The sequence below is a fragment of the Leishmania infantum genome, chromosome 10 (assembly GCF_000002875.2).
Source record: "Leishmania infantum JPCM5 genome chromosome 10".
Classification (NCBI taxonomy): Eukaryota; Euglenozoa; class Kinetoplastea; order Trypanosomatida; family Trypanosomatidae; genus Leishmania; species Leishmania infantum.
In genome coordinates this window covers 395,391-420,674 of record NC_009394.2, presented here as the reverse complement: position 1 = coordinate 420,674, position 25,284 = coordinate 395,391, and the positions used below count along the sequence as shown (strand labels likewise).

Genomic DNA, 25,284 nt, shown 5'->3' with positions numbered 1-25,284 from the left:
CGGTCGGTAGCTGCAGATGTGGGAGTGCCTCGACGTCTGTCTCAGTGTGCACGCGCCTGGGTGGTAGAGAGGGAGGCGGGGCGGTGTGTGGGAGAATTTGTGTGCGCCCTTCTTCACTGGCGCTGTCACGCTTCGCGCGTTCGATTTCTTTCGTGTTCGCGGCTAAGCTGGAGCCATGGCGGTGATTAAGCAGGGAGAGGGAAGAATAGGGAGGGAGGGCGTGCCGCGCTCGTGCGCACGGACACAAATACTAGAGTTACGGCAACGTGCTGTACACGCACGTTGCATTCTCTGATTCTCTCTCCCTTCTTTTCGTTCTCTCTCGCCCTGCGTGTGGTTACGTGTATGTTTGTTGTATGTAGACGTGTGTGGACGTGCTGTGGCTATCCTGTGGCATTGGCCACACTGTCGAGGTCGATCAGGCTCTTTATACGGCTTCTCTCTGTGCTGGCTGCTCTCACCACGAGCACCGCTCGCACAGCACGTCGCTCTCTTACTCCACTTTCCTCGGTTATGCACCGGGAATGCTGCTGTGCACCGGTGGGGCACCTCAAGTGGGCCCATCCCGCCCACGAACCATCTCTGGTTCCCCCTTCTCGCTCTTCTTCGCCTGGCCTCTGGTGGCCAACCACCATGCACCACGCGAGTGCGCACACTGAAAGTATTTCGTGTTACCTGAGCTGCAACGTTAGTCGGATCGAGTGCTACCCCTCCCCTTCCCTTGATCTAACCCAGCAACACTGCAAGCAATCATCTGTTGCCTATCTTCACGTCAGCTGCCAGAACGCTGCCCTTCGCCGTGCACACTCCTGCAGGAACCGCTACACGCCGATACATGCATATTGGCTGCTCCTCTTTCGCAACCCCACATACGCGCTCCATCACCGCACAGATGCTGTTTGTCCAGGGAGGCTCCGTTAGGGACGGTGGGGAGAGCGCCGCCCGTCGCCTGTGGGGCTTCGCAAAGTCGTATGTGAAACACGTCGGCCACGCCTACCTCGAGTTCCTGGGCCCCCTGCTACTGCTTGTTGCCGTAAACATGGCTGTCGAGACGCACGATAGCGAACGCTTCGGTCTTGGCTGGCTGTACTGCACCAGCCTAAAGGACGACCGTGTGCGCGAGGAGAAGTTCCCGTCGTACGAGCCGAGCAGCGCGGCTCAGCGCCGCCGCAGCGAGGCCGCTAGCGCTGTCGAGTACGCGGCAGCAACCGTCTAAGGTCGCAGCGACAAGGAGGCGTACGTGTGTGTGGAAGAGAAAGTGGGGCTCAGCGCACGAGGAGCGCTGATGATGCTACGGTGGCGATGTCTGCCCCCTCCCCCCTCCCCCTCTCTCGCGCGCCTTTCTCTTTGGCACGCTCTCCACCAATCAACATCGCAGCCGGCCATCGTGTCGGGCGTTTTGGGGTCTCTCCGCATCGCCTCAGCGGGGCTCCTTCACCAGCGCGCCGTTGTCGCTTCATGAGATTTGCTCTGCCGTGCCGGATGGAGTCGCTGGACGGCCACTGGCACTGGTCCTCTCACTTTGGCGTTGTTGCCCCCCCCACGGATGGGCAGGTACGCGCGCCTGCAGCTCCCCTGTCGCCGCCGCTCAGCAGTGTGTGCTCCTGGTCACGCTTGTCGAGTTGTACAAGGACAAAGAGCAGGAGGAGGTCGCGACGTGGGTGACGGGACCGTTCGCTGTCTCGCTGCTTGCTCCGTGTGTGCATGTGCGTGTGTGTGCGTGTGTGTGTGTGTGTGTGTGTGTGTTTTACTAAGAGGAAGAGTACGCCTAAGTACGGCGCAGCAGTGCACTCGTCGTGCGTCGCGCGCTCTGTCCCTCACCTTTCCTCCCTCTCTGTCTCTCCACGTGTCGTGTGATAACAACCGCAAACATTGTGATGCAGCGCGGCTCGATCGCATCATGGAGGGGCGCGTCGCTTTTCCGTCCTCCGCCACTCACCCAAACCCTCACACACCCACCCACCCTTTCACAGGCATCCGACACATCACTTTTCCCCCTCTTGAATGGGTATGTGTATGTGTGTTTTTGTGGGTGCTCCCTTTTCTCTTCTCGAACTCGACTCACCCTCCACCCTTCTCGCTCCATCCGCGCGCACCTCCAGACCGCCCTCCCTCGCTGCCTTTCGTGCATGTGTCGGAGAGTCACCACCACCACGCACGCTCACCCACCCACGCACACACACACGCACACCTCTCTCTCTCCTGTCCTCCTTGCGCTCTGAGTCATTGCCAGTGTGTGGTCGGCAGCGCCAACAGACCGCGCCGGTCCTCCTCCTGTTGTTGTTTGCTTACTTATTCCTCCTCCGCCTTTGGTTTGCTTGTGCTAGCCTCTCGGTGCTGCTGTGTGCAACTTGTGGTGCCTCCCCCCTTCCCCCTCACATGTGCCCGTCAAAGCAGCTTTCGTAGTATACATTGGTCTCTCTCTTCCCCTCCCCTCTGTGTTTCCTGCATTGGCGTCTCGCCCTGCGTGTGCGTGTGCGTGTGTGGGTGCATCGTGGCGCTTCGACGGAGCTGATTTCCAGTGCGTGCTGCACTGACTGGCCTGCCACGCAGCGCCTCGAATCCGCCCCCCTCCCCCCTCTCCCCGGCCACTCTTCTGGACCCTGTTTATCTCAGTGCTCTCTATCCTTATCCATACGCGCACAACACCGCGCTGGCCACACGGCAAGATGGATCAAGGTAGCGCCGATCGGAGGATTAGCTTCCGGTCCTCGTCGCCGTCGTCCCCGGCGAACGTGTCGAGCTCAACGCCGGTGAGCAACAAGCAACTCAGCCCGCCCACCGGCAGCCTGCGTGCGCGTCGGTTTCCATCACAGCGCGTGGTGTGCGCCGATGGGAACCACCACACCTACAGTCACAACAACAGCATTGGCAGCGCCGGAGGCGGCATCGTGGCAATTGCGCGGTTGGAGAGTCAGGAGTTGTTTGGAACCTATCCTGCGATGCCGACCCTGCAGCACCGTCATCCGAGCGACTCGATCGTGCCCCTCTTGGGGCGGCCAAGCTTGGACTCGATGTGCGAGCTCTTATCGAACACCTCCCCCAGCTTGCAGGCGGCGGTCCCGACTTTTTCCTTCTACGCGGCCAAAGACAACGCCGCCGTGCAGGACTGCTGCACCCTCGCGAACCATCACTCAGTGCCGAAGAGCGTGACCGTCATCTACTCGCAGCCCTCCTCGCCCAGCGACGCCTACTTGCGCGGGGCGGACCACGTCAGCGCCCGCGGCATATCCGTTACGGAGGACGATGCGAATGAAGATCGGGTGAAGGTGCGTGTCGAAGGCTACTACGAGAACAACGGTGTCGGTGTGCTGATCCCGAACGACCTGCCGCCAAGCACGCTGCTCTACGTCCTCACCGCCTCCGACGGCCGTGATTTGATGTTCAAGCTCATCCAGTACAGCCTGCAGCTCACCATCTGCTTCCTGAAGACGCCGTCGCTATTCTCGCCCGAGGCGCAGATGCTGATGGGCCCGATGGCGGAGCGGCTTTACCGCAACTACAATACGATCCGCCACGGCCGCAGTCTGTTCAAGATGGGTCGCGGCCTGCTCAACCTCTTCACACTGCAGACAGTGTGCGAGCGAATGTGGATGAAGTACAAGAGCGGCATTTCCCGCACCACGTGCACCGTCATGCTGCCCGTCGTCTCGTGCCTGGAGAAGGGGCTGATGTCCATGGGGGCTTCGCCGTTGTGGGGCCGGTACTTGTCGTGTCGGCTGCTGCGCTGGACGCAGGCTGCCCAGGTTACGCCGGGGCAGGGCCGCAGCGAGGAGCCCGAGGACTCGGTGGTGCCGGACTGGCGCATTCAGCAGCGCGCGCATGAGCAGCCGTCCGCGCCGTCGGCGAAGGACACGCTGCTGACGGACGGCGTGTACACCACCTCGGGTGTGGAGAAGGCTGAGCGATCGGTGACGGCCGCGCAGGCTGCCAGCGGGAGCGTCGCTGGCCTGAAGTCTCTCAAGGGCAACATCGGCTTCGCGCTACGAAAGGTAGATGGCTGCGCGGGCGGCGGCGGCGTCGGCGGCGGCGGTGCGGGTTCGTCGCAGCCCACGCCTCCATGCACGATGGTGGATAGTCAGACAAGCACGTCGAGGATACAATCTGAGCAACCGTCCCCCACCACGGGCGACGGCGCGGCCAGCAAGGGCATGGGTAAGCTCTCGCTGCTTCCGCGCGCGCCTTCTGGTGGCCTGTCGGCGGAAGGTTGGGGCGGAAGGGCATCCAAGATTGCCACAGCCTCGCCAACACCGAACGCGGAAAGTAAGCGTGAGCCCAGTGACCCTGGTGCGCTGCCGTGTGTGCCCTCCGGCCCCGCTGCCGGCTCCGCCTCCACAACGTCCTCTGGCGAGGAGGGCACCGCTGCGCCACGAGCGAAGCCGCCGCACGTCACGGACACACTGCTTTTCGGTCTCGAGATCGGCCACCAGCAGCACCAGCGGCACGGCCTGACGCCGTCCACCACCGCCAACGCGACAGCCAGCACCTTCAGCCTTGCGACGGCAGCCACGGCCCCCATACTGAGTGCGCACTACACAGCAGACTGGGTCGACAACGCCGGTCGTAAAACGCTTCTGCACCCGCTGAAGCAGTCTTCGAGCATCAACACCCCTACCCCGACCGCAAACAGCAGCATCACGGGCGACGATGTGGGCGATCACCTCCACGAGGGTGTGGAGAACAGCATCATCCACAACGGAACACCAATGATGCCTGCGGCGCGCTCGCCGTCGTACGGATCCATAACGAGTCAGCTGATGCCCGAGCTGGCGAGCGGTGGTGGTTTGACCCCTGCGGATGGCCCATTGTCGGTGCCGAACAACTGGCGCATCGCCTGTGCGCCGACCGTGCCGCCGAGTTGCTCCGACGAGCTTGTCGTAGACTCGACGCTGCCGTGCTCCTCCGTCGAGTTGCTGAAGCCGCTGAAGCCAACCGAGGCGCTCTCTACGGTGGCATCGCCGTCCGAAGAGATGACAAAGGTGGACGGCACCACGAACTCCAGCTTCACAGCCAACAGCGCCGACACGCGCACGCCGCCACCGCAGTTGTTGTCTGGGGCGGGCGTGTCCACGAGCATGCAGGCTGCCACGGCGTCATCGGTCGACAACACCGGCACGGCGATTTACGATATCGAGCGGAACGGCCGTCACGCATCGCCCTTGCGCGATCGCTGCACTGTCTCCGCGCGCTCCCCCCAGCTGCCGGTGACCGCCGTTTTGCCGACCTCCGAGTTGCCTGTGATGACGCCCACGAGAGCCGCCTCCGCCCTCAACGACGACCCCCCGCTGCCCGCGGCGACGGACGGCAAGGAAAGCGACATCAGCCTCATCTCCTCCAGCACGTCCAGCTGCTTGCAAGAGCGTCAGGGCAGCCATGCCGGGGCGCTCTCGACGTATTTGCGGGAGTTGCAGCCGGCATCTGCCGCGCTGCCGGCACGATGGCGCAAAGGTGTGTTGCAGTTCAACCCGGTGCTCATGACGCTTCTCGGCATTCGCAACTTGGCTGCGGCGTGTCGCCGATTCCTGCGCGACATCACTCTCGTCTCCACGGAGCGCTTTGGCACCTTGAGGTTCGTCGAGGTGCACCGCCACGCCATCACCCACATCATCAACCGCTGCTGGCTCGTGGTGTCCATCATCGACCTGCTGCTCAATACGGCGCGACTGCTGCAGCCGGGCTGGGTCAAGTATGCGACGGCGCGGCAGAACATTCATTGCCGGTGCGGCTGCTACGGCGACAACGACCCGTCCGACAAGGTGTGGCGCACGCACGGCTTCATTGCGCGGCGCAAGACGGACCTCTTTTTCCCTCCGCTGGATCTCGACTATGGTGCGCCGTTTGTGTCGAGTCTCTCCTACGTGGAGGCGGCGGATCCGGCGCAGCTGATGGCGGCCTGCAGACGCTGCGGGTGTCTCTACCGCGAAGTCCTCTCCGATTCAGATCAGGAAGGAGATGAGGCAGAGGCGGCGGATGCGAGCGGTGGTGTGTCGATGTCGCCGTCACGCACGCTCGCCGCAATGTCGAAGGCGGCGGCGGCGGCCACTGCAGCGTCCTTCAGCGAGGACGGCCACCATAGGGGAGAGAACCACCGTTCTGCGACACGGAAGTCCCTCAGTACGCCAGGCTTGGTGGAGCGCGAGAAGCCGCGTTGGGTGCAGCTATACAACGAGGAGGTGATGTCGGGTGAGTCGCAGCAGCAGCGCCTTCGTAGCCCTGGCACGCGGCAGGAGGGGCAAAGCCCCAGCAGTGGGGAGCCGCAGGACTCGCCCGTGGCGCAGCTGGAGAAGCCACGCAGCAACGGTACGCTGAAGAGCTCCGCCGGCGATGGGCAGCCTGCAGACGAGATACGCCAGCGTCGCAAGAGCGGTGCGGCTCGTGAGCGGCCAGCCGAATCCTCGGCTGGTATTCTCTTTGTGCCTTGGATTATGCGGAAGTTTTTCGACTACGTTTGGCTGCTGCGCGTGCACCCGAACCTGACGTCGACGGTTCTCCTGGAGGCGCGCTGCATCGCCGAGCTCTATCTCGCCTACAAGTACTGCTTTGGCAACTTTGAAACCTTCATGTCTGATGCCCCGCTGAGCGCCATCCTCAACCCGTACGGTGCCTTGGCGGGCATCGTGAGCGCCTCCGTGGGGCTGCTGCGCGTCGTGGAAAGCGCGCCATCCTCGTAAAACGAAGAGCGAGAGACAGCGAAGTATCTGTGTGCGGGCGGGGGGGGGGGCGGAGACCGCCGGTAGATATGCAGGTTCTCGGCAGCGTGTGTGTGTGTGTGTGCATGAGGTCGTGTTCGAGGCTGCTCCTGGCTCTGTGAAGGGGCGTACTCCGTAGTAGGTGTGATGACGCTCTGTGCGATGATGGGTCTGTCTGGGTCTGTGTGCCGTGTCTCTACGTGATGCCTCTCATTGCTGACCTCCTTTTCTTCTTTCTTGCTTCACGGTGTTTCGTTGTGTGTTCGGGCGGAGGGTAGAGATGCCCCCACCCTCTCCCCCATCTTCTCTGTGCGGCCTGGCGGTCGCCTGCTGATGTGTGTTCGCTGGATGCTGGTCTGTGTGAGTGTGTGTGTGTCTTATGTTATTGTTTCTCTGAGCGCGGGCGCGCATTGGCCGTTGTTGGTGATGCGGGCGCACTCTCCGTGCTTACTCTTGTAGTGTTGGTGAAGGTTGCTGCGTGTGCGGGGCACGCCCCGTGTTTTTTAAGGCTAAGATGGCAGTCCATCTAGCGCACATCTGCCTCCCTCATCATCGCCGATGGTACTGTATACATCGGCGTCTGCCCTACCCCTTCCCTCTTGCTGTGCGCTGCGTCAACACTTTTTATACACAACAACGGCAATGTAACGGTGCTGACGGCGTCGACAGCGCGTGTCGTCTGTCCTTCGCATCGAAAGGTGAGCTGCAGATCCGCCCCAAGGACAGGCATCCGCCGCCGCCGCCGCCGCCCTTCCTCCTTCTCCTCCTCCCATCCCATCTTATCCCATCCCCCATCCCTCCTCCCTCGACACAAGCAAGCACTCGTGCAGCGACGCTTTCATGTGGCCATGTATGGGGTACCCCTCTGTGCACGTGTGTGGGTGGGTGGGTGGGGGAGGGGGCCACTGTCTGTGAAACGAGGGAAGGGGACGGTAAAGGGTATTCGAAGTGGGCAGCGATTTCAGTACCTTGGGCTAGCACTATATATATATATATATCTTTATATATGCTTGATCGTGTGTGCTGCGAGTTGCCCACCCCACACCACCTCTTCTTCTCCCCGCACCTTATCGTCTTCGTGCCAGTTTCGGTGCGTGGCGGGGTTTGCTTAACGAGGCACCTCCCCCTCCCCACGCCTTCTCTCTCTTCCCGCTCTTCCTCAGTCGAGGGTGAGAGACTACTAAAGACGAAATTCGCTTTTTTGTCCGTGTGTGCGCCGCACAACACACGCATCCGCCCTTTCCTTCCCGTCTCGCCCGTGCCTCCCGTCACTCTCCCTCTCCGTTGTCGTTTTCGTATGGGAGATGCGACTTCAGAGAGAAGAGGATAACGATGAGGAGCGTAGTAGACTCGACCCCACCATGCCCATCCATGTCTGTGTGCTTCTTGTCTAGCCCATCGGTACGAGAAGGAAAAGCAAGCCATGCGCAATGATGGGGAGGGGGTTGACGGGGAGCCCCACTGCGCAGCGGTGCACTGTTGCTGTGACGCGCTCCAAGCCCCTCCCCCCTCCCCGCTTCAAATCGGTTGCTCTTCATCGGTCACTCATCCGTGTCTTGCCGAGCAAGCCTTCATGTGATGCCCCCGCCGTCTTCCTCTCCAAGTGTGTTCCCCTTTCCTTGCCGCCTCTCCTTCACTCTTGCCGCCATCATATGGCTTATCTCCTCCATTCCATGTCGCGCTCGTGTGCACACACACACACACACACACACACGCAAATACACAAATGCATACATATACACACTCCCTCGGCCTCTTGGTCGCAGACGCGGCAGCGGGCGGGGCCACCGCGTTGGCAAGATCTGCTCATCTCTCTCTTTTCCTGGGTTTTGCTCCCCACCCCACCCTCCTTCCCCCCGCACAAGTCGTAGCCGCTTGCCACGATGTTCTTCGATGTGTTGGATATGACGACGGCGTACATGCAGTACATCACGCTGCTGCTGCATCTGTCGCCGGAGTCGCTCCTGTCCTTCTACATTGCGCCTTTGGAGGCAATTCAGTTTATGATGCTGCGCGCGTACGATAAAATGGAGGAGGTGCAGCGGTACGAAAACCCACTCCGCGTGGATCTGCCTGGCTGGCTCCCGCTGGACATTCGAGTGCAGTGCGTTTGCGTCGTTGTCATCGGCCCGCTGGCGCTGTCAACCCTCGGCCTGCTGTTCGTGTACGGCAAGCCCGCCTACGCTTGGTTCGTGTGCCTCCTCTCCTCCCTCTTTATGTTTCTCTTCGGCTTCATTTTATTGCCGAGCATGGCCGCCTTCACCTTTCCTGGCCCGTCGCTGCCGTCCAAGTCGATGCTCGGCATCCTCGGCGACGTGGGACTGCCGCTCTTTGCGGTGCTGCTGGCTGTCGGTCTTGTTAGCATGGGTCTCGCGCGTCTGCGGCAGCTGCGCAGGGACGCGGTGGAGCTGGAGCGGTTTATCGACGAGGAGCGGGAGCGATGCGGAAGCCAACGCATCACACAGCAGGTGGTGGACCGCCAGGGGATCGACCTTGTCACCGTGGCAGCGGAGCGGGTGCACTCCGCGCGCCGCGAGTACTGCATTGCCCACCTCGACGTCGGAGATGTGATGTGGCAGGGCGCGTGCGTGTTGATGCTGCTGATCGGCAGTTTTGTGCTGCTTGGGGCGGTGCCGACTCCACCGATTTACCCGATGCAGCAGAGCATCGTGTTCAAGGCGGTCGGGAGCCTAACGTTTGTTTTCTTTGCCGTCTCCGTGCTGTGGTGGATCACGAGCATGTTAAAGAAAGGGCGCCGGTATCTGTGCACGTGCAGTGCCGCGTTCGACCTCCACGCGCTCAGCCTCATCATGGTGGTCGCCTCCCTTCTGTACATTAACGTCGTCGCCAACTTTACTTCGATCGTCCACTGCGTGCCGCTGACCTGCGAGGCCGAGTCACGAATGCAGCACCCCGCATCCCTCTTTCCGCCGCTGTCCTCTCTGATGGAACAAAGTCGCATCGCCGACTCGCCGGTCAGGTGTCTGCCGTGCGACTTCCACAACTACACGCAGAAGTGTGCCACCTCCTTCCAGCAGAGCCTGTGCGCCACGGCCCAAAAGCGGTCTTGACTTGTCTATGGCGCCCGTGTGCCATGCGGGAGCATGGATGGATTTTACAAGGCGATCGGCGTCTTGATATTTGTCTTCTACATCCTGCTCCTGCTCTACCTGCAGCTCTACGTCGCGCAGTACGGTGCTCGGATGCTGCATGACGTGTACCCACTCGAGCAGCGCTATCACGACGTCTTCACCGCCGAGGAGCTGTACTTGCAGAAGGTGCTCTTCTCGGACAACAGCGCCGCCTTTGCCTATCGCGCGTAAACGATGCAGTTCCGCTTCTACCGGCTCTCCTTCCTGTTGCAGAAAATCGTCCTCGGCTTCGGCACCTGCTTCATGCAGCGCGGACAGCATCGCCGTCTTGCCTGGGTCGGCATACTGTTCTTCCTGGTAGTCTCGCTCATTGCGCTGTGCTGCGCCGTGTACTTGCGGCCATTGTCGCGGCTCACCGAGCTCATCTACTTCCCGCCGCTGCAAGCGGTGGTGCACATGTGCAGTTTAGTATTCCTCGCCGCCCGGAATTTCGGCAGCGCAGCCGTCCCTCTCGTTGTATGGGTGATCCTTCCCATTGCGCTCATGGGTGTGCCGGCGATAGCGCTGGTGGTCGTAACAGTGCTGTCGCGGCATGAGGAACGCCGCCGGGACGATCTCCTGCAGAGGCGGCTCGTGCTGGGGGTGACGGCGGCCTACGTCATGTCAGGGGCGTGGGAGCAGCAAGCGCAGAGCAGCAGCCCAACGCAGCTGCAACTGGGCGACAGCGAGGCCGGGGTCGGCCGCCAGCGACAGAGAGCAGCAGCCGTCTCGGCAGACGGGAAACCCGAGGATGCCGGAGGAGGACAGCGATGGCGAAGCAACGCGGCCATGCGGCTCCGAGAGCACTCCACGGGACCGAGTCTCCTTCAACGCCAGTCCCCTGGCGTCGGCAGCTGCAGCGGGCATCTCGACTGTCACAGGTGCAAGGGTGGCGGCACTCCCGCAACGCGACAGCCTCAATATCGACTCCCTCGGCCGCACACCCGCGGTCATGGCATTGAGCCCTGCCGCCCCGTCGGTTCACCACCCGAAGCCGGAAGCAGAAAGGCTCCTATCGCCGTCGTCGCTAACCCCCGACGCCACCGTGCACTTGTACTGGCCTTCGACGAATCGCGCCTGCAGCGCCACGAGTAGTCGAAGGCGAGCGCCGAGTCCTGACCAGACCACGGCGGCGTCCATCCACCCCACCACTATCACTACCACGGCTTCTGCCCATGCCTCCGTGGCAACGGTGCACAGCGCCAACGCCGATCAGGCGCTGCCGGCGCTCCTCCTGAAACGCAAGTGGTGGGACTTCACCAGGGCTCTCGGCGCGATGGCTATCGAGAGACAGTGGTGGCACCCTTCCTGCTCTTCCGCGACCGCAAGCCGTGGGCTTGCGGAGGGACGGCAGGAGGTACGACGACACGGTAGGCATTGGCGGTCATGATTGTGACGCACCCACGGCTGCAGCAGTGGAACCCCGCGCCGACCTTTAACAGCAGCAGCAGCGGCGTCGCTCGATGGTTTCCGTGGCCGCCTCCTCCTTCACGAAGAGCCCGCCACCGCTCTTCCAGCGCACTGGGCCGACCTCAGCGGCGAGTTCTGCTGCGGTAAACGCTTGTGATCATGGCAGCGGTGCTTCCGCGGCCCAGCCAGCACGTCGCGCTTCAGAAGAGGAACCACCGCAGCGTCGGAAGGCCTCGTCCAAGACACATCAGCAGAGAGAAAAGCGCGGCACCAAAGCAGCGCGAGAGAACGCGAACAGAGGCGCTGCAGGTGCGCCCAGCGTCAGACCCCCTGCACTGTCCCTCCCAGCTTCCGCCAGCGCGGCGTCGACGTCGATGTCGCTGCATCGGCACCGATCTTCGGCTTCGAACAGCGTGTGCAGCAGCAACCAGGCGCGCGCATCCTCAGCGAGCGGGCCGCAGCGTCAGCGGGGTAGCCCATCCGCTTCAGTCTCTCCTTTCGGCACTGGGGCTGCTTTGGCTGTCGCATGCGCAGCCGCTGCAAGCCGAGGACAGTCGGTTCGGCGCACCGCCGCCGGCGCTGGCACTGGCGAGCCGTGGAATCTCCACTCCTAGCCGGCGTCTCTCCCATTTCTCCTACGTGTGCGTGCCGGCAGTGCTGGAGCTCTCCGATCAGCGGCGGGCTATCTTCATTGCAGCATCATCGGCGTCAGCGGTCCGTGACGCCACAGGGGAGCGACCGACTTCACGGACGCAGTTTCGGCATGGCAGCGCCGATCGACGTCGCCGCTGGTGGCTCAGCGGCCGAACACCACCACCCACAGGCGCTCTCTGCGGTCGCAGACAGCCGGGTGTTCGCCCCCAACGCCACCTCCGCAATAGTCCCTCCCTGCATTCACAAGTGCACTCCGTGGCACCGGCAGACCCGCTCGGTCAACAGTTCCGCTGCCTCTGCCCGCTGCGAGAGCGGCTGAAGGAGTTGCACTGGGAGCACTGCGAGCAGCTCACGGCTGTGCAACACTACATCGACTGCGAGATCAACGAGACGGTGTGGCGCGACGGGTACGACAACGCCATCACGGACGAGTATGCCGTGCGTGAGCTCTGCGGGATGGGGTTCAAGAACAACTGCACGGTGGTTGTGGGCCAGGGGACGGTCCGGCTGGAGGGATGCGACGCCGCCGCCGTCTCGGAGGATGCGATGCAGCGCTGGTGAAGAAGCAGCCTCCTCGCCGTGAAGAAGAGAGGGAGGAAAAGGTTTATGTCTTATACGCACATGACGTAAGCGGTGCAGGATCGAGCTGCCCGTGTTCGCGTGTGTCTGTCATGTGCAGCCATGTGTGAGAGGACGGTGACAACGTCCAACAAGCCGGTGCCCAAATCGCCTTTTTCCAGGCTCTCGGAGTAGGAGAAGGAAAAAAGGCGGCGCGTGGACGCTTCGCCCATGCTGGCGATGTTGTGGCGCACGCGGACAAGAAGGAAAAAGAAATGCATCATGCCCACCGATGTCGTCCCCGCTCTCCCTCTATCCTGCAACCCTACCCTCTCTTCGTCTTCTTCACTGAAGCCCCGCCCCCGCCACGCCCACCACCACCACTACCACCACACACACACACACACACACCGTTATCTACTACATACCAATCACATACGCCCAACTGGTGTATGGAAAGTGCACATACGGGCCCCATCACCACGAACACTGTGCTCGAATCTCGCTCGTTCTTCGTTCTCTCTTTTACTTCCCGCGTTGCTTTTTATCTCCCTCTCTGCCTCTCTGGGTCTGTGTCTCTGCGTGTGTCTCTTCCATATTCTGCCCTCCTGCCCTCAGGCGCGCACGGCACGTTCCATTGCAGGTGGAGCGTTCATCCGTACAAACGCACCGCCACCCCCCCCCCCCAGCCCTGACCACCACCACCTCCTCCCAGTCCTACTCCTCCCTCTCATCGTGCGCATACTTTGCGTGATCGCGGCACCGTCAGACGCATCGAAGAAAAAGCGAAAATGGCGTGCGCCTCCGTCTGCGACGCCATCCTCACGTTTTTGCGAAAGTTTTTTTCGCTGATACTCGCGATTGCGATGGCCTTCTTCACGATGATGTACGTCATCGGCGCTGGCGTGGTGACCACGCAGGCGAAGAGCTTCAGCAAGTCTGGCTTTGCCCATTTCTTGGGGATCGTCTTTTCCATTGTCTCCGTGATTGGGTACCTTATCCTGCACTTCGTGCCCCGCAAGGCGTACCGCCTTCTTTACGCCATCACCTTCCTGATGCTTACGACGATGTTCCTGGTGGCCCACTCGATGGGGCTAGCGGCGCCGGTTGTGGCCGACTGCAACGCCGCCGGCTCGCTGCACTTCACGGGTAACTATACCGGTATCGGTAGTATCGGCTCCATACTGGATGACAACAACGAGAACGTGACGATTGGGCGCCTCGGCGAGCCGGTGGCGCAGTGCAAAAGTAACGCCCTGCTGTTCGCCGCCTCCTTCATCAACATGTTCCTCTACGTGATCGCGCTCTTCGACGTGCAGACGGTGCTGCTGGCCCGTGTCAAGTCGAAGACCTACGGCGAGCGTTTTGTGGAGATGGGCATCAGCAACTAAAGGGATAGCAGCGGCAAGGGATGACGAGGAAGCACACACGCACTCCGCAGAAGAAGAGAAAGACCTTCGAAGGATGCGGGACGATCAAGGCGTGCCAAGTCAGCGATGGAGGGCCGTTTTGTCCAAAACCAACTCGAGATGCAGTGGAGCCGGGGGGGTCATTCAGTGTGCAGCAAAGAGCGGCGACTCCATCAACAGGTGCGTGCCGGACGGCAACTCCTTCTGCGTTCCCTGAGTGCTGCGCGCATGTCTGCGCTCCTGTGTGTATGTGTGTATACATCTGTGTGTGTGTGTTTACGCGCGCGTCTGCCGCTTCAGCGTTGCAAAAAGGGGCCGCATAGCCGGAGGGTTGGTTTACACCGGCAGACATGCATCCCTCACGGACTACCCTCTTCCCCCTCCTCCTTCCATAGCTCGAGCAATCGCCCAGCACACACACACACACACACACGCATCCCTACCCCTGCGTCTCTCCGTCCACCCTCTCGTCCGCCTACGACTTCTCGAGGGTCGTTGCGCATGTCTCTGCTGTTCTGCCTATACGTCAGCGTGTCTGTGTCTCCATGTCTGTGTGTGTGTGTGTGTCGCATGTCTGGGGTGGTCGCTCACCCCATGCTTTATTGCTTCAAATATTTCTTGGTTGCCTTCCCCGCTCACGACGACGTGTAGAGTTTGGAGAGGGGCAGAAAGGGAACAAGGCCGCCTCGTGTACGTCTTGAAGTACACGCGCGCATGTCATTGTGCCGCCCTCGCTCTCCCCCCCTCTCTCTCTCTTTTCGACTCCTGCGAGACACACCAGAGACACGGGCACCGACGCGCGCGCGTGTGGGTGTGGGTGTCGCCGGTCTCTGCCGTACCAAAGTTCCTTTCCTGTTCCTTGCTTCGTTATTTTCCTTCGCTGTTGTCGGCGTTGTTTGTCCCCCTCCCCCCCCCTCTCTCCCATCATTCATTCCTATCGTGTGCGCACTCCCTCTGGGCTGCTTCTCTGGGCACTTGTGCAGTCGCTGTGGTGGTGGTATGGTGAGCCCCCGCCCCCTTATTCGCTTCCTTGGCAGTGGTTGTCGAGGACGGAGTGCGCGCTCGCTGTCTGTCTGTATGTCCGTGTTGTGCTCAGTGGCCAATGCGGTGAGGGAGAGCTAGGGAGCGGCTTCGTCGTAGGTCGAAGTGTGCGGGTGTGGGAGATCTGGTTCGCTGGTTGTGATCGTGTTTGCCGTCGTCTTATTCGATGACTGAAAAGGCAGAGCAAGCGTGCACTGAAAAGAATGCTGAGGGCATGCATGTGTGCGTGTGTCTAGGCGATGAAGGTGCATCGAGAAGGCGCGTGTGCACATGTCTGTGTATGAGCTTTAGTTGGTGACTGGCAAAAGGAGGATTAATCGAGAATGCGCTCCTCCACCCACCCACCCCTCTCTATCTCCTGATACCCCCTGTCCTCCTCACCAACTCCGACACCGCCACCGCCTCTGGCACCTTCTGGTCGGCGGCTAGACAGACAGATGGGAGACGGCTAGCACGATGCAAGTCAAGCATTCTTCTGTACTGTTTCATGCGTGGCTCTCCTCCTCGCATGCGCCCTCAAGCCCGCTCGCTTTCGCTTACATTTTTTATCGTGGGCTCGTAGGCATGACCCCCGAGAGCGAGTCGGTTGTGCTTGCCGAGTGTCGGTACTGAGGCAGCCGCTCATTCCACTGTCCCTACTTGCTGCAGCCCTTTGAGTCATGCCTTGGGACGTCTCTCGATGTTCTCTCACGCGTGTGTGTGCTCACTGTCCCTTCCGACCTCTCTGTTCGCCTCTATCACCACCTGATGCAACCCTGCCCCCTCCCACACTCTCTCGCAACACACCTACAACCTGTACGCAGCTCTCATAGCTACCACACCACTACCGCGTTGCTTGCTTTTTCGCTCTCTCTCTCTTTCTCGCACCACCTCCTTTTCCTTCATCGCCTCTACTGACTTGTCGAGACACGCCAACGATACATCCCGCTGTCGAGCCTGTGCCTGTCGGCGTGCCACTTGCAAAGACCTTCCCTCCTCCCTCCCTCTCTCTTTCTCTCTTCATCGTCATTTTGTAAGGGGGTGTAACGCCGTCGGTGCACCGCTATCGTCGTTGCGCGCGAGTACCCGGGAAACAAAAAGGAATAAGATTCGAAGATGGAGGAGACCAACCTCAGCTTCAAGATCGTCCTGATCGGCGACAGCGGCGTCGGGAAGTCGAACCTCATGACGCGTTACACAACCAACGAGTTCAACCAGGAAACCCCGTCCACCATCGGCGTAGAGTTTATGACGAAGAGCGTCAAGATTCAGAGCCGCGATGCGAAGATCCAGATTTGGGACACGGCAGGTCAGGAGCGCTTCCGCGCCATCTCGCGCTCCATCTACCACGGTGCGAAGGGTGCCATGCTCGTGTACGACATCACGAACCAGACCTCCTTCGACTCGATTCCGACGTGGCTGCAGGAGCTGCGCGTCTTTGTGCCAGCCACCTGCTGCATCTTCTTGATTGGCAACAAGTGCGATCTGGAGCACCTGCGCGTTGTTAAGAAGGAAGCGGCCGACCGCTTCGCTCGCGAAAACGGCCTGTCCTTCCTCGAAACGTCTGCGCTGGAGAGGACGAACGTAGACAAGGCCTTCGAGTGGCTCGCCAAGTCCGTCTACGAGGTCGTCGTCACCCCACAGACACGCGAGGCCGACCGCACGGCGCCGAAGCAAGGCAGGACGGTCAACATGAACCCCAGCGAAAGCCCGGAGACCAAGAAGACCAGTGGCTGCTGCTAAGGTTGGAAGTGGATGGCAAGGAGCCGCATTTCGGATGGGTGCGAGCGTCTGTACGTGTTGTGGGTGGCTGTGTCTGCCGGAGTCTTTCCTACTTTGGCTACAGATAGACGCGCACGCATGCACAGGAGTAGACGCGCGTACTATGTGCACTGCCTGCGTAGTGGGCCCATGGTGTTGATATCAACGCTGCTCGTGCGGCGAGTATGTGTACGTGTGCAGAGGGGATAAAAAGAGAGAGTGCTTGGGCGAGCATCCGCCCCCCCCACCCACCTCCCAGTGAAGCTCTCTGGGGTCGTCTTACTTGCGTCGCCACCACCGCCGCTTTTTCACCGCGCACTCTCTTTCTCTTTCTGTCGAGTGCGCGCACGCGTTTATGTCGGTGTGCATATGTGTGTGTGTGTGTATCTGGCGCGCCTCGCCTCACCACGTTGTTTGTGGGCGGGACTCGCGCGCACGCAAGCACAGCTGCAGAAGCGAGCACCACCAGACGTGGCACAAACCGAAAGACACGGAAGGGAAGGCGCAAAAAGTGAAGATGGCGATGTAAGCAGCACCGTAAAAAAAGCGCGAGGGGGAGAGGAAGGGGGACGGTGGCAACGGTGCGTTGCCGGGAGATGGCAGAGTGGCCAGCGGATACATACACGCACGGTTGTGGAGAGGAGGGTGGGGTGCGAACGGAAAGGACACAGAACGAGAGAGGGAAGCGAATTCGGTGGCGCTGTCCGTGATATCGCGGCCTCCACGCCCTCTCCCTAGGGAAAGCGGGTATGCGCGTGCCCGCGTATGAGGCGCAGGGGCGTGGGGGAGGAGGGGGTTCTCACTCGTATGGACACGGGAGCCGCGCCTTCGTGTTTTTGCTTGCTTGCCCTCCGCGCACGCGTCATCTCTGTTTTCCGCCTGTCTTCCTTTTTCTATTTTGTTCTTCATGTCCTTTTCTCTCTTCTTGTCGGAGTGCTGCTGCTGCTGGCGCGTGTGTCTCTGTGTCTATGTCTGTGTGTCTGCGCGTACTTGGTGTCTGGCTTGCGTGTGTGTGTGTGTGTGTGTGTGGTGTTTCTCGGAGAAGCCAACTGTTACTTGAGTGATGCAGAAGCGTCTCATGAGAGAATCAAGTGCGGCAGCGCGAGAGAAGGAAAGTCAGGGGAGGGTGATGGTGCAGCTGTCTGTATCGTTGTGCGGAGTGGCAGATGCCTTGTCTCTGCGTCACGCTAGTCGCTCTTCCCTTACTTCTCGGCTTCCTTCCCAGGCCGATGCATCAACGTATGCCCCGCGTATGCATCGAAGCGGCCCACAATGGTCACCTCTGGCGAGCGACCCCACCGCATGCGCGTGTGGGAAAACGCGCCTTCAGAAGTGTCTGTGTGTTTGCGTGGGTGGGCGTGGCTGAACACGCGCGTTCCTTTCCTTTCTCGGTGGGGGAAAGCAGAGGCGAAGTCGTCATCCCCAACCGCCTATTCACACACACACACACACACGCTTTCTATCCTCCCCTCCCCCTCCATCTCCTCTTCTCTCTTGAGGATGTCGGCACCTCGACCACACAGCATCCACCTGTCCCCGCTGGACAGCGTCGGCGGCCGCCTGTCTTTCCCTCACCCGGCAGCGCCTTCCCTCCCCCCTCCACCCTCGACCTCGCTCTCATAAGCAAGTCGTCCACCGCACGGCCACCGGGACGGGAAAGCAACAGCACGTCTCGCAGCACCAACCAGGTCTGCGACGGCTCCCGTTGTGCGAGCGCTTTCTCTGCCGCTGGCGTCGAGCCTCCTCTCACCGGCGTCGGCCTTCGTCCCTGGCCCTCTCGTTTGTTTCTCTTGCCAGCGAAGAGCGCAAAGGGGGCCCGGCGTGTCCATACACGTCCCAACGTCTGCAGAGGGGCACCATGCAGCCGCTACAGCGTCACTCCGCAGCGTCGCCATGTCTGGCCTCCTCTGCAAGAGTGCCTCTCGCGCCGCGATATCACGCTCAACCGCCGCGGCAGCAACCGTCTGCTCAAAGCAACCTGGGGCTCGTCCAGTCCGCCTACGCGGTGCTGCACGACGTGCATGCCCGCGCCACGCAGCTCGTCGATGAGGCAGAGGCGTATCTGACCGGTGCGTATGGCGCGACCCTGACGGCGACGCCCAGGGCAAGGGCGCAGCCCTCCAAAGACACAGCGTCGAAGCACGACAACGCGGCCTCCGCAGCAGCGGAGTCGCTGCTGCAGCGGTGCCTAGAGATGCAGGCGCTCCTGCAGCCCGAGGGTGGCAACGCCGCCGTCTCACCAAGTCCTGCAACGCATCTGGCAAGCGCGCTCTCCTTGCTCGCGGAATGTCTTCCATTGGACTGGAAGGCTCTCTTGGTGGTGCAGCCGGAGGAAGCACGCGCCGGCGGGGTCGGTGTCGGCGCGGCAAGCGCACAGGAGGCGTCGGCGACGGCTCCAACGCAGGAAGAGGATGCATCTGGTGCAGACAGCAGCGGTGTCAGTGGCGAAGGCACCTCAGCCTCCTCGACGAAGCGCGGTGCCTCCAAGCCTGCTGTGGCCAGTTTCACGGTGTGCCCGTCCGACCTTGTGCGGCTGGGATTGTTGCTGCGCCGCCAATGGACGCTTCAGCGTGACCTCGGCCTCCTCGTGGTGGCGCTTCGCGATATCTGTGCTGTGTTCGCAGCCGGGAAGGCAGCTGCAAACAGTGTAGATAACTTGAGGGCATCTGCAGCCGAGGATGTGCCGCCGCCGCTGATGACGGTGGCGGTGACTCTGGCCATGCTGCAGCTGCCGCGTACGCCTGCAATGCTCGAGGTGCACGGGGAGCGCATGCGGGCGGAACGGCTTCCCGTCGGGGGCGGTGCAGACGCAACCCCAACTTATCCGTACCCCTGTGTCGTCACGGTGCTCCCGGTATGGCTCTCGCATGCCTCGTACGCCGCTAAGTGGCGGTGTGGCGAAGGTGCGAACGTGCCATCAGCGTCTCGCACGACGGCGGCGCCTGTAAAAGCGGTGGTTTCTGCGTTGGCGTCTGCGCTTCAGAAAACAAAACAGCTGTTCAAGTGGGAGGCACACCTGGCCCGATACGTGAGCATCGTCCTTGAAGCACCGCCTGCGGGCTCGTTGCAGCCGCAGCCGCAGCAGGGCAACGCTCCCAGCGGCGTAGGCAGCCTTTCGGCAGCGGGCGCGGCGCCACCACCGCATGCGTCTGACAAGGACTTCCTCTGCGATGTACAAGCGGATATGAGCCTCGAGCGTGGTGCCTGCAATGAAGTACAGCTCTTGTGGCTCACCGCAGCGGCAGCTGTCGTCGCGGCAGCGGCAGAAGCAGATGCCTTTTGTGGTGGCGCGCTTGACATGGGCAGCGGCGCTCTCGCCTCCCCCGGAGTCAGGAAGCGATGCGACAAGGTGGAACGGACGCTGCGCGCGATCTGTTCCACTTCGGCCGTGGCGCGTGCGTTGCTGCCTGGAGTGCTACTCCTGCTGGGCTGCAGTGCCGCTCGCCGTCGTAGTGGCCCGGAGAAGCCCACATCGGACGCGCAGTCGAGGGGGCTGCATTGCTGGATGGAGGCCTACTCGCTTGGGCAGCAGGTTTTGGGTAGTGCGCACCCCGTGGTGGCGGCAGCTGCCGCGTTGCTTCCCAACTCGGCTGTGGCTGCCAGTGGGGAGCGGCAAGCCCCACCGTCTGCGCCGGCATCGCGCACGGCGGCGCACCTCCGAGCGTTTACGGCAGCGCCGTCGAACGCTCGCAACAGCGTCATGGCGCGCATCAGCGGCGAAGACGCCCCACTGCCGTTACATCCGCTGTCGCCGCAGCAGCAGCAGCAGCGCATGCCCACCGGCACACTCACCCGCCTACCGCCTCTTCCACCGTTAACACTCTCCGGCCCTGAGCCGTCGCGACTTGCACCCGCGCCTTCGTCGCCGGCCCTGTCGTGGTCGCTGAAGTCCGTGCCGACCTCCACGGCAACGGCGCGGTCCTCCAAGAGCGGGCCACCCCTTCCTCTTGGACGTACTCTCACGCTGCCCTTCACCATCTCCTCCACTGCGGCAGCCGCTGACGGTGTCGCCAGACCGTTTCGTCGCCCATCGCCGCAGTCGTCGCTGTCGGCGTCGAGGCTGCCCTGCAGTCGGTCACTGCGGCACTGCTACCGGCTGCAGCGGCCAGCGGATGCGTTTACTCTGCGCAGCGACGTGAAGGATGCCGTATGGCTTGCTGACGACAAGGAAAGCGCGAAGAAGAAGAACGCCGCTCGGCGCCGCAGGGAACGGAAAGACCAACTGCAGTCCCCGACGGCGGCTTTGCTACTCTCCGCGATATCCCCAAAGAGTGCTGGGGCTGCCGGGACCCTCGCATCGGGGGTCGACGCCGACGGCAGTACGCGCCGGCAGACGAAGCGTGATCGCAACTTCTTACCCGCTCCAGGGGCACCAACAAGCCCCCCCGACGCCGCCGTCTCGCCGACTTTGCCGCAACCGAAAGTGGAACTAGAATCGCAGCAGCAGCAGCAGCAGCAGGACCAGGACCAGGCAGGCGTTCAAGAGCCTCAGCAAGGCGAGCTCAGCGAGGGTGCGCCGCTCAACCTCGGTGCCACCGTGAAAGGTGTCCAAACAGTCGAAACCGAGGCTGAGCAACAACACGACAGTGGCGATGGTGGTGGTAGCGCTGCCGACGCGGAAGCCGGGGGGGCACCAGAGCCACCAACGGCCAACTCCGCCTTCACCGCCTATCAGCATCGCGGCTTCATCTGCACGGGCAGACTCAGCGGCAGCAGCCAAATGCAACTCAGGGGAGACGGAGGTGCACTACACACACATGTAGTCGATACTGCCGGCGCAGTCGAAGAAAACGCCAAAGAAGAGGAGGAAGAGGAAGAGGAAGAGGAGACGCTGCCGGAGCGCAACGCGCGGTTCCAGCGTGAGATCATCAAGTACTACGCCGAGCTCAACGAGCGGCGGGCGAGGGCGGCGATGACCCTTCAACGGGCATGGCGCTCGAGCAAGGCGCGTCAGATCCTGTACGCTTATCGCCAGGCCCTGTACCAGTACGTCTACGCAATCCAGAAGGCGGCCGCGCTGGCGATTGAAGGCCTTCTCTCGTGCGCGGTGGAGCAGCGCCGGCGTCAAGAAGCTCTGCATGCGCGCGCCGTCGCTGACGCTCGTCGACGAGATCAGGAGCAGCGGGAGGTCTCTGCCGCCCAGCAGCTCACTCGCGCCGCGCGGCAGTGGCTGCAGCGGCAGCGCGAGCGGCGCCGCCTGCGCAAGGAGCTCGGCATCGCCCACGACGCGCGGCTGCGACTGTGCGCAATCAACGCCGTCAAGGTGCAGCAGTGGTGGCGCCGTGTGGTTGTCGAGAAGGCGTACTGGCGCCGCCGCACAGCAGAGGTGAAGGAGCAGCGCCGCCTCCAGGCGGAGGCAGGACGACAGGCGCACGCGGCAGCCACAATTCAAAAGCGGGTGCGCGGCATCCAAGCGCGTCGTTGCGTGGCGCAGCTGCGCGAAGCCCGCAAAGCCGAGGAGCTCGCGCTTCGCCGCCGCCGCGATGCCGCCACGACTGTGCTGATGATTGTGCTGCAGGAGTACGTCCTGCGTCAGGGCCGCCTTCACCGTGAGGCGTTGGCGCTGGAGGAGAGCAGGGCAGAGGCGGCGCAGCGCATCGCGGTGGGTTGGCGTCGCTGTGTTGAGCGTCGTCGCCTAGAACTCGCGGTGGAGCGCGCTCGACAGCTGCGCACGTCGTCGACGCGCATTCAGCGGGCCTGGAGGCGCTACGCCGCAGGGCGCCAACGCCGCTATCTCCGCCAGCTGCGCCACACACTGCAGGAGGAGCGGCTGTCGCGCGAGGCGCATACTTACGAGGTCATTCGCCTTCTCCAGTGCTTCGGTCGCAGCGCGCAGGCGCAGCTGCTCGTGCGCCGCCTCAAGGCGCGTCAAGGGCGCACCTTCATGGAAAACCTCTTTCTTGTTCAAGCAGCCGGTCGCGGTGCCTTGACCAGAGCAGAGATGGGTCGGATGCATGTGGCGGAGCAGGCAAGGCAGCGCGCCGAAGCCGCGGCCCTTGAAACGCGGCGCTGGCGCGCCATCTGTCTCTTGCAGGCCCTCTTACGAGCGCACGCCTCCGCAGCCCTGGTGCAGCAGCGGCGGCGAACAATGCTAGCAGAGAAGCTTGTGGTGCGCACCACCGCAGCACGCGAGATGCGAGCAGACGCTGCTGCCAGAGTGCTGCAGCGCGCCGTGCGTCGGTACCGAATGCAGCAGCGCACCGCGGCTGCCGAGGCGGAGGCGGCAGCCGCGCTGGCTTTTCTGAGTGCGATGGCTCACCGCCTCCAGCAGGCGTGGCGCGCGTTCGCGGCGCGGCGCGAGCGGCGCTATCGTGCTGCCGCCGTGGCTCAGTGTGCGCGCAAGCGGCTCGAGCGGGAGGAAGTGTGGCAGCTGGTTTGGCACGATCAGTTCACCGAGCTCGATATGCTGTGTGTGCTTGAGCGGCAGTACATCGAGGAGCAGCAGCACGTGGAGCGCGTCCGGCTCTACAACTACCTGTGTGACCCGAACAGTGCCACCAACGACGGCTGTTGCGCTCAGACCCCTGGTGCCTTCAACGCAGACGCGGACTTGTTGAAGTGGGCCACCCTGTACGACGAGTGAAGTGACGGCAGTCTCAGAGCACCTTTCTCTGCGCGCACGACTTGGAGCGTGTGCGTGGGTGCCGCTGCGTGCCTCCTCTCCTGATCTGCTCACTGCCCTCCCCACCTCCCCTCGCCACACTCGCCCTCCCTTGACACACGCACGTCCCCACGCGTGCGCAGCGGAGCGCCTCTTCTCTCGTGTTGTCAGTGTTTTATTATTCTTTTCTACGCGCATGTACAGCCAAAGACACCTCCCCCCCCCCACACACACACACAGACACCACCACCACCACCACCACCATGCTTCGCCGTCTCCGCCCGGCCCGGCCCTCCACCCCACCCCGCCCGCCCCGCGCACCTCCCAGGGCGTTTCGTTCGGCTGTCGAGCGGGGGGAGGGGGTTGGGAAGGGCGTGCGGCTTCGTCACGAGCACGACGCACAAGCGTCGACATGATCAGCAGTGCTGGGAATGTCTTCCAAAAGCCCACGGCCGCACCAAGGATGCTCTTATCTTCGCTCTTCTTCGCTTTGGCACCCACAACTACCGGCGCGCACCACCATCACGCCCCCACCCCTCTGTCTCCCTCTCTCCTTCCCCCCTCTCCCCGCCCCTGCATGTCCGCCCGCCATCTCGCCCTGTTACTCCCTGGGCGTCTATCCCTCTTTCTCGTGCCGACATCCACGCGTGCCTGTGGATGCGTCGACCTTCCGCTGCCACAGGCAGCAACACCAGCAACGCGCGTACACGCACGCCACTATCACGCCCACACAGTCACGTAACCCTTTTCCCCTCTCTCTCTCTTTACATGCGAAAGAAGATGAACGCAGTCGACCAGGCATTCATGGCGAGTCTGGACGCAAAGTCCAACGTGCACCAGCTGGCCAGCGGCATGCGCTTCAAGATCGTGAAGAAGGTGACTGACACGGCTTCCACAAAGTCGCCGAACGTGTCGGACCCGTGCTCGGTGCACTACCACGGCTCCCTGACGAATGGCAAGGTGTTCGACAGCTCTATGGATCGCGGCCACCCCGCCACATTTTCGCCGAGCCAGGTGATCAAGGGATGGACGGAGGCCCTCCAGTACATGGTGGAGGGAGAGGAATGGGAGGTTTACTTGCCTCCGGATCTGGCGTACGGCACGCGCGGTGCCGGCGGTGTCATTCCGCCGAACGCGGCTCTCGTGTTCAAGATCCGCCTGCTGAAGGTGATGCAGGGCGGCAAGCCGGGTGAGGACGGCCACAGGAAACTGGAGCAGGCCCTCTCCAAGGCCTACGCGGAGCTTTGAGCGGCTTCCCCGCTGTCAGGCCGGAGGTGCGGCAGGGGCGGTGAGCCATCCCGCGGGGGGGGAGGGGGAGGGGGCGCGGTGGCGGTGGCGGTCGGCTAGGATGGCGGGGAGCTGTGTACTGCGCGGACAGATGGAGAAGTCAGAGCGGCAGAGATGATGAGTTTCGCAGTGGATGCGGGGTGGCATATAGGTGCGTCACACATCGATCCCTCCCCTTCTCCCTCTCACTACCCGCGTTGTGGGGCACCTCTCTGTTGGGCAACGCTCCCTGCTCCTTCCTCCATGATGTAGATGGTGGTCGGTGGGTGTGGGCCCTTCCTCCCACGTCTAGGTTTTCCGTTTTTTTGTGTGTGTGTGTGTGTTCTTGTAACGCCTTCTGGTGTCTCCTCTAATCCTCAGCGTGCGCGCGCCTCTGTGCGTTATGCGTGCGTCAAATTCAGTGGCTCCCATACCCCCCTACACGCACTCTCTCATGCGCCCACGAGGAGGAGGGGGGAGCCTCCACGCACAGGCCAGGACGCTGAGTTCATGCGCTGCGTCACCGAAGAAAAAGTAGACGTGCAGCGGCCAAGAGAGAAAAGAAAATGCTTTCGCCGCCTGCTGCGTGAAGGGAGTCGTCATGCGGGCAGTAAGGCACGCGTCACCACATTCCTCGCCCTGCTTTCTCCAAACTCATCGTGCACGGATGGCGCCCCTTCGCTGTCCTCTGCCATCCCAAGCCGGCGCCTACCCTTCCCTCCCCCCTCCCCCTCTCTGCGCAACGCCATCCAAGTCGAAGCATATATACATATACATATCCGCAC

General features: G+C 62.2%; 7 protein-coding genes and 1 pseudogene across 8 annotated transcripts; all 8 read left to right on the top strand.

Moving 5' to 3' along the window:
- Window positions 1-892: 892 nt before the first annotated feature.
- On the top strand, window positions 893-1,216 carry LINJ_10_1020 (conserved hypothetical protein; the record flags this gene model as incomplete). The annotated part of the gene is made up of 1 exon (XM_001463711.2): window positions 893-1,216. One exon carries the CDS (start codon window positions 893-895, stop codon window positions 1,214-1,216), a length of 324 nt encoding a protein of 107 aa, XP_001463748.2.
- A 1,453-nt stretch (window positions 1,217-2,669) lies between these two features.
- LINJ_10_1010 (conserved hypothetical protein) lies at window positions 2,670-6,671 on the top strand (the record flags this gene model as incomplete). The annotated part of the gene is made up of 1 exon (XM_001463710.1): window positions 2,670-6,671. One exon carries the CDS (start codon window positions 2,670-2,672, stop codon window positions 6,669-6,671), a length of 4,002 nt encoding a protein of 1,333 aa, XP_001463747.1.
- Window positions 6,672-8,572: 1,901 nt separating this feature from the next.
- On the top strand, window positions 8,573-10,915 carry LINJ_10_1000 (annotated as a pseudogene). The gene has a single exon. A coding segment is annotated over exon 1 (2,343 nt).
- Window positions 10,916-11,389: 474 nt separating this feature from the next.
- LINJ_10_0990 (conserved hypothetical protein) lies at window positions 11,390-12,445 on the top strand (the record flags this gene model as incomplete). Its single annotated transcript, XM_001463709.1, has 1 exon — window positions 11,390-12,445. The coding sequence occupies one exon, from the start codon at window positions 11,390-11,392 to the stop codon at window positions 12,443-12,445; it is 1,056 nt and encodes a 351-aa protein (XP_001463746.1).
- Window positions 12,446-13,233: 788 nt separating this feature from the next.
- Window positions 13,234-13,833, top strand: LINJ_10_0980 (conserved hypothetical protein; the record flags this gene model as incomplete). The annotated part of the gene is made up of 1 exon (XM_001463708.1): window positions 13,234-13,833. One exon carries the CDS (start codon window positions 13,234-13,236, stop codon window positions 13,831-13,833), a length of 600 nt encoding a protein of 199 aa, XP_001463745.1.
- A 2,154-nt stretch (window positions 13,834-15,987) lies between these two features.
- Window positions 15,988-16,614, top strand: Rab11 (putative small GTP-binding protein Rab11; the record flags this gene model as incomplete). The annotated part of the gene is made up of 1 exon (XM_001463707.1): window positions 15,988-16,614. One exon carries the CDS (start codon window positions 15,988-15,990, stop codon window positions 16,612-16,614), a length of 627 nt encoding a protein of 208 aa, XP_001463744.1.
- Window positions 16,615-18,490: 1,876 nt separating this feature from the next.
- On the top strand, window positions 18,491-23,215 carry LINJ_10_0950 (conserved hypothetical protein; the record flags this gene model as incomplete). Its single annotated transcript, XM_001463706.1, has 1 exon — window positions 18,491-23,215. One exon carries the CDS (start codon window positions 18,491-18,493, stop codon window positions 23,213-23,215), a length of 4,725 nt encoding a protein of 1,574 aa, XP_001463743.1.
- Window positions 23,216-24,001: 786 nt separating this feature from the next.
- Window positions 24,002-24,481, top strand: LINJ_10_0940 (putative FKBP-type peptidyl-prolyl cis-trans isomerase; the record flags this gene model as incomplete). Its single annotated transcript, XM_001463705.1, has 1 exon — window positions 24,002-24,481. The coding sequence occupies one exon, from the start codon at window positions 24,002-24,004 to the stop codon at window positions 24,479-24,481; it is 480 nt and encodes a 159-aa protein (XP_001463742.1).
- Between the last annotated feature and the right edge of the window lie 803 nt (window positions 24,482-25,284).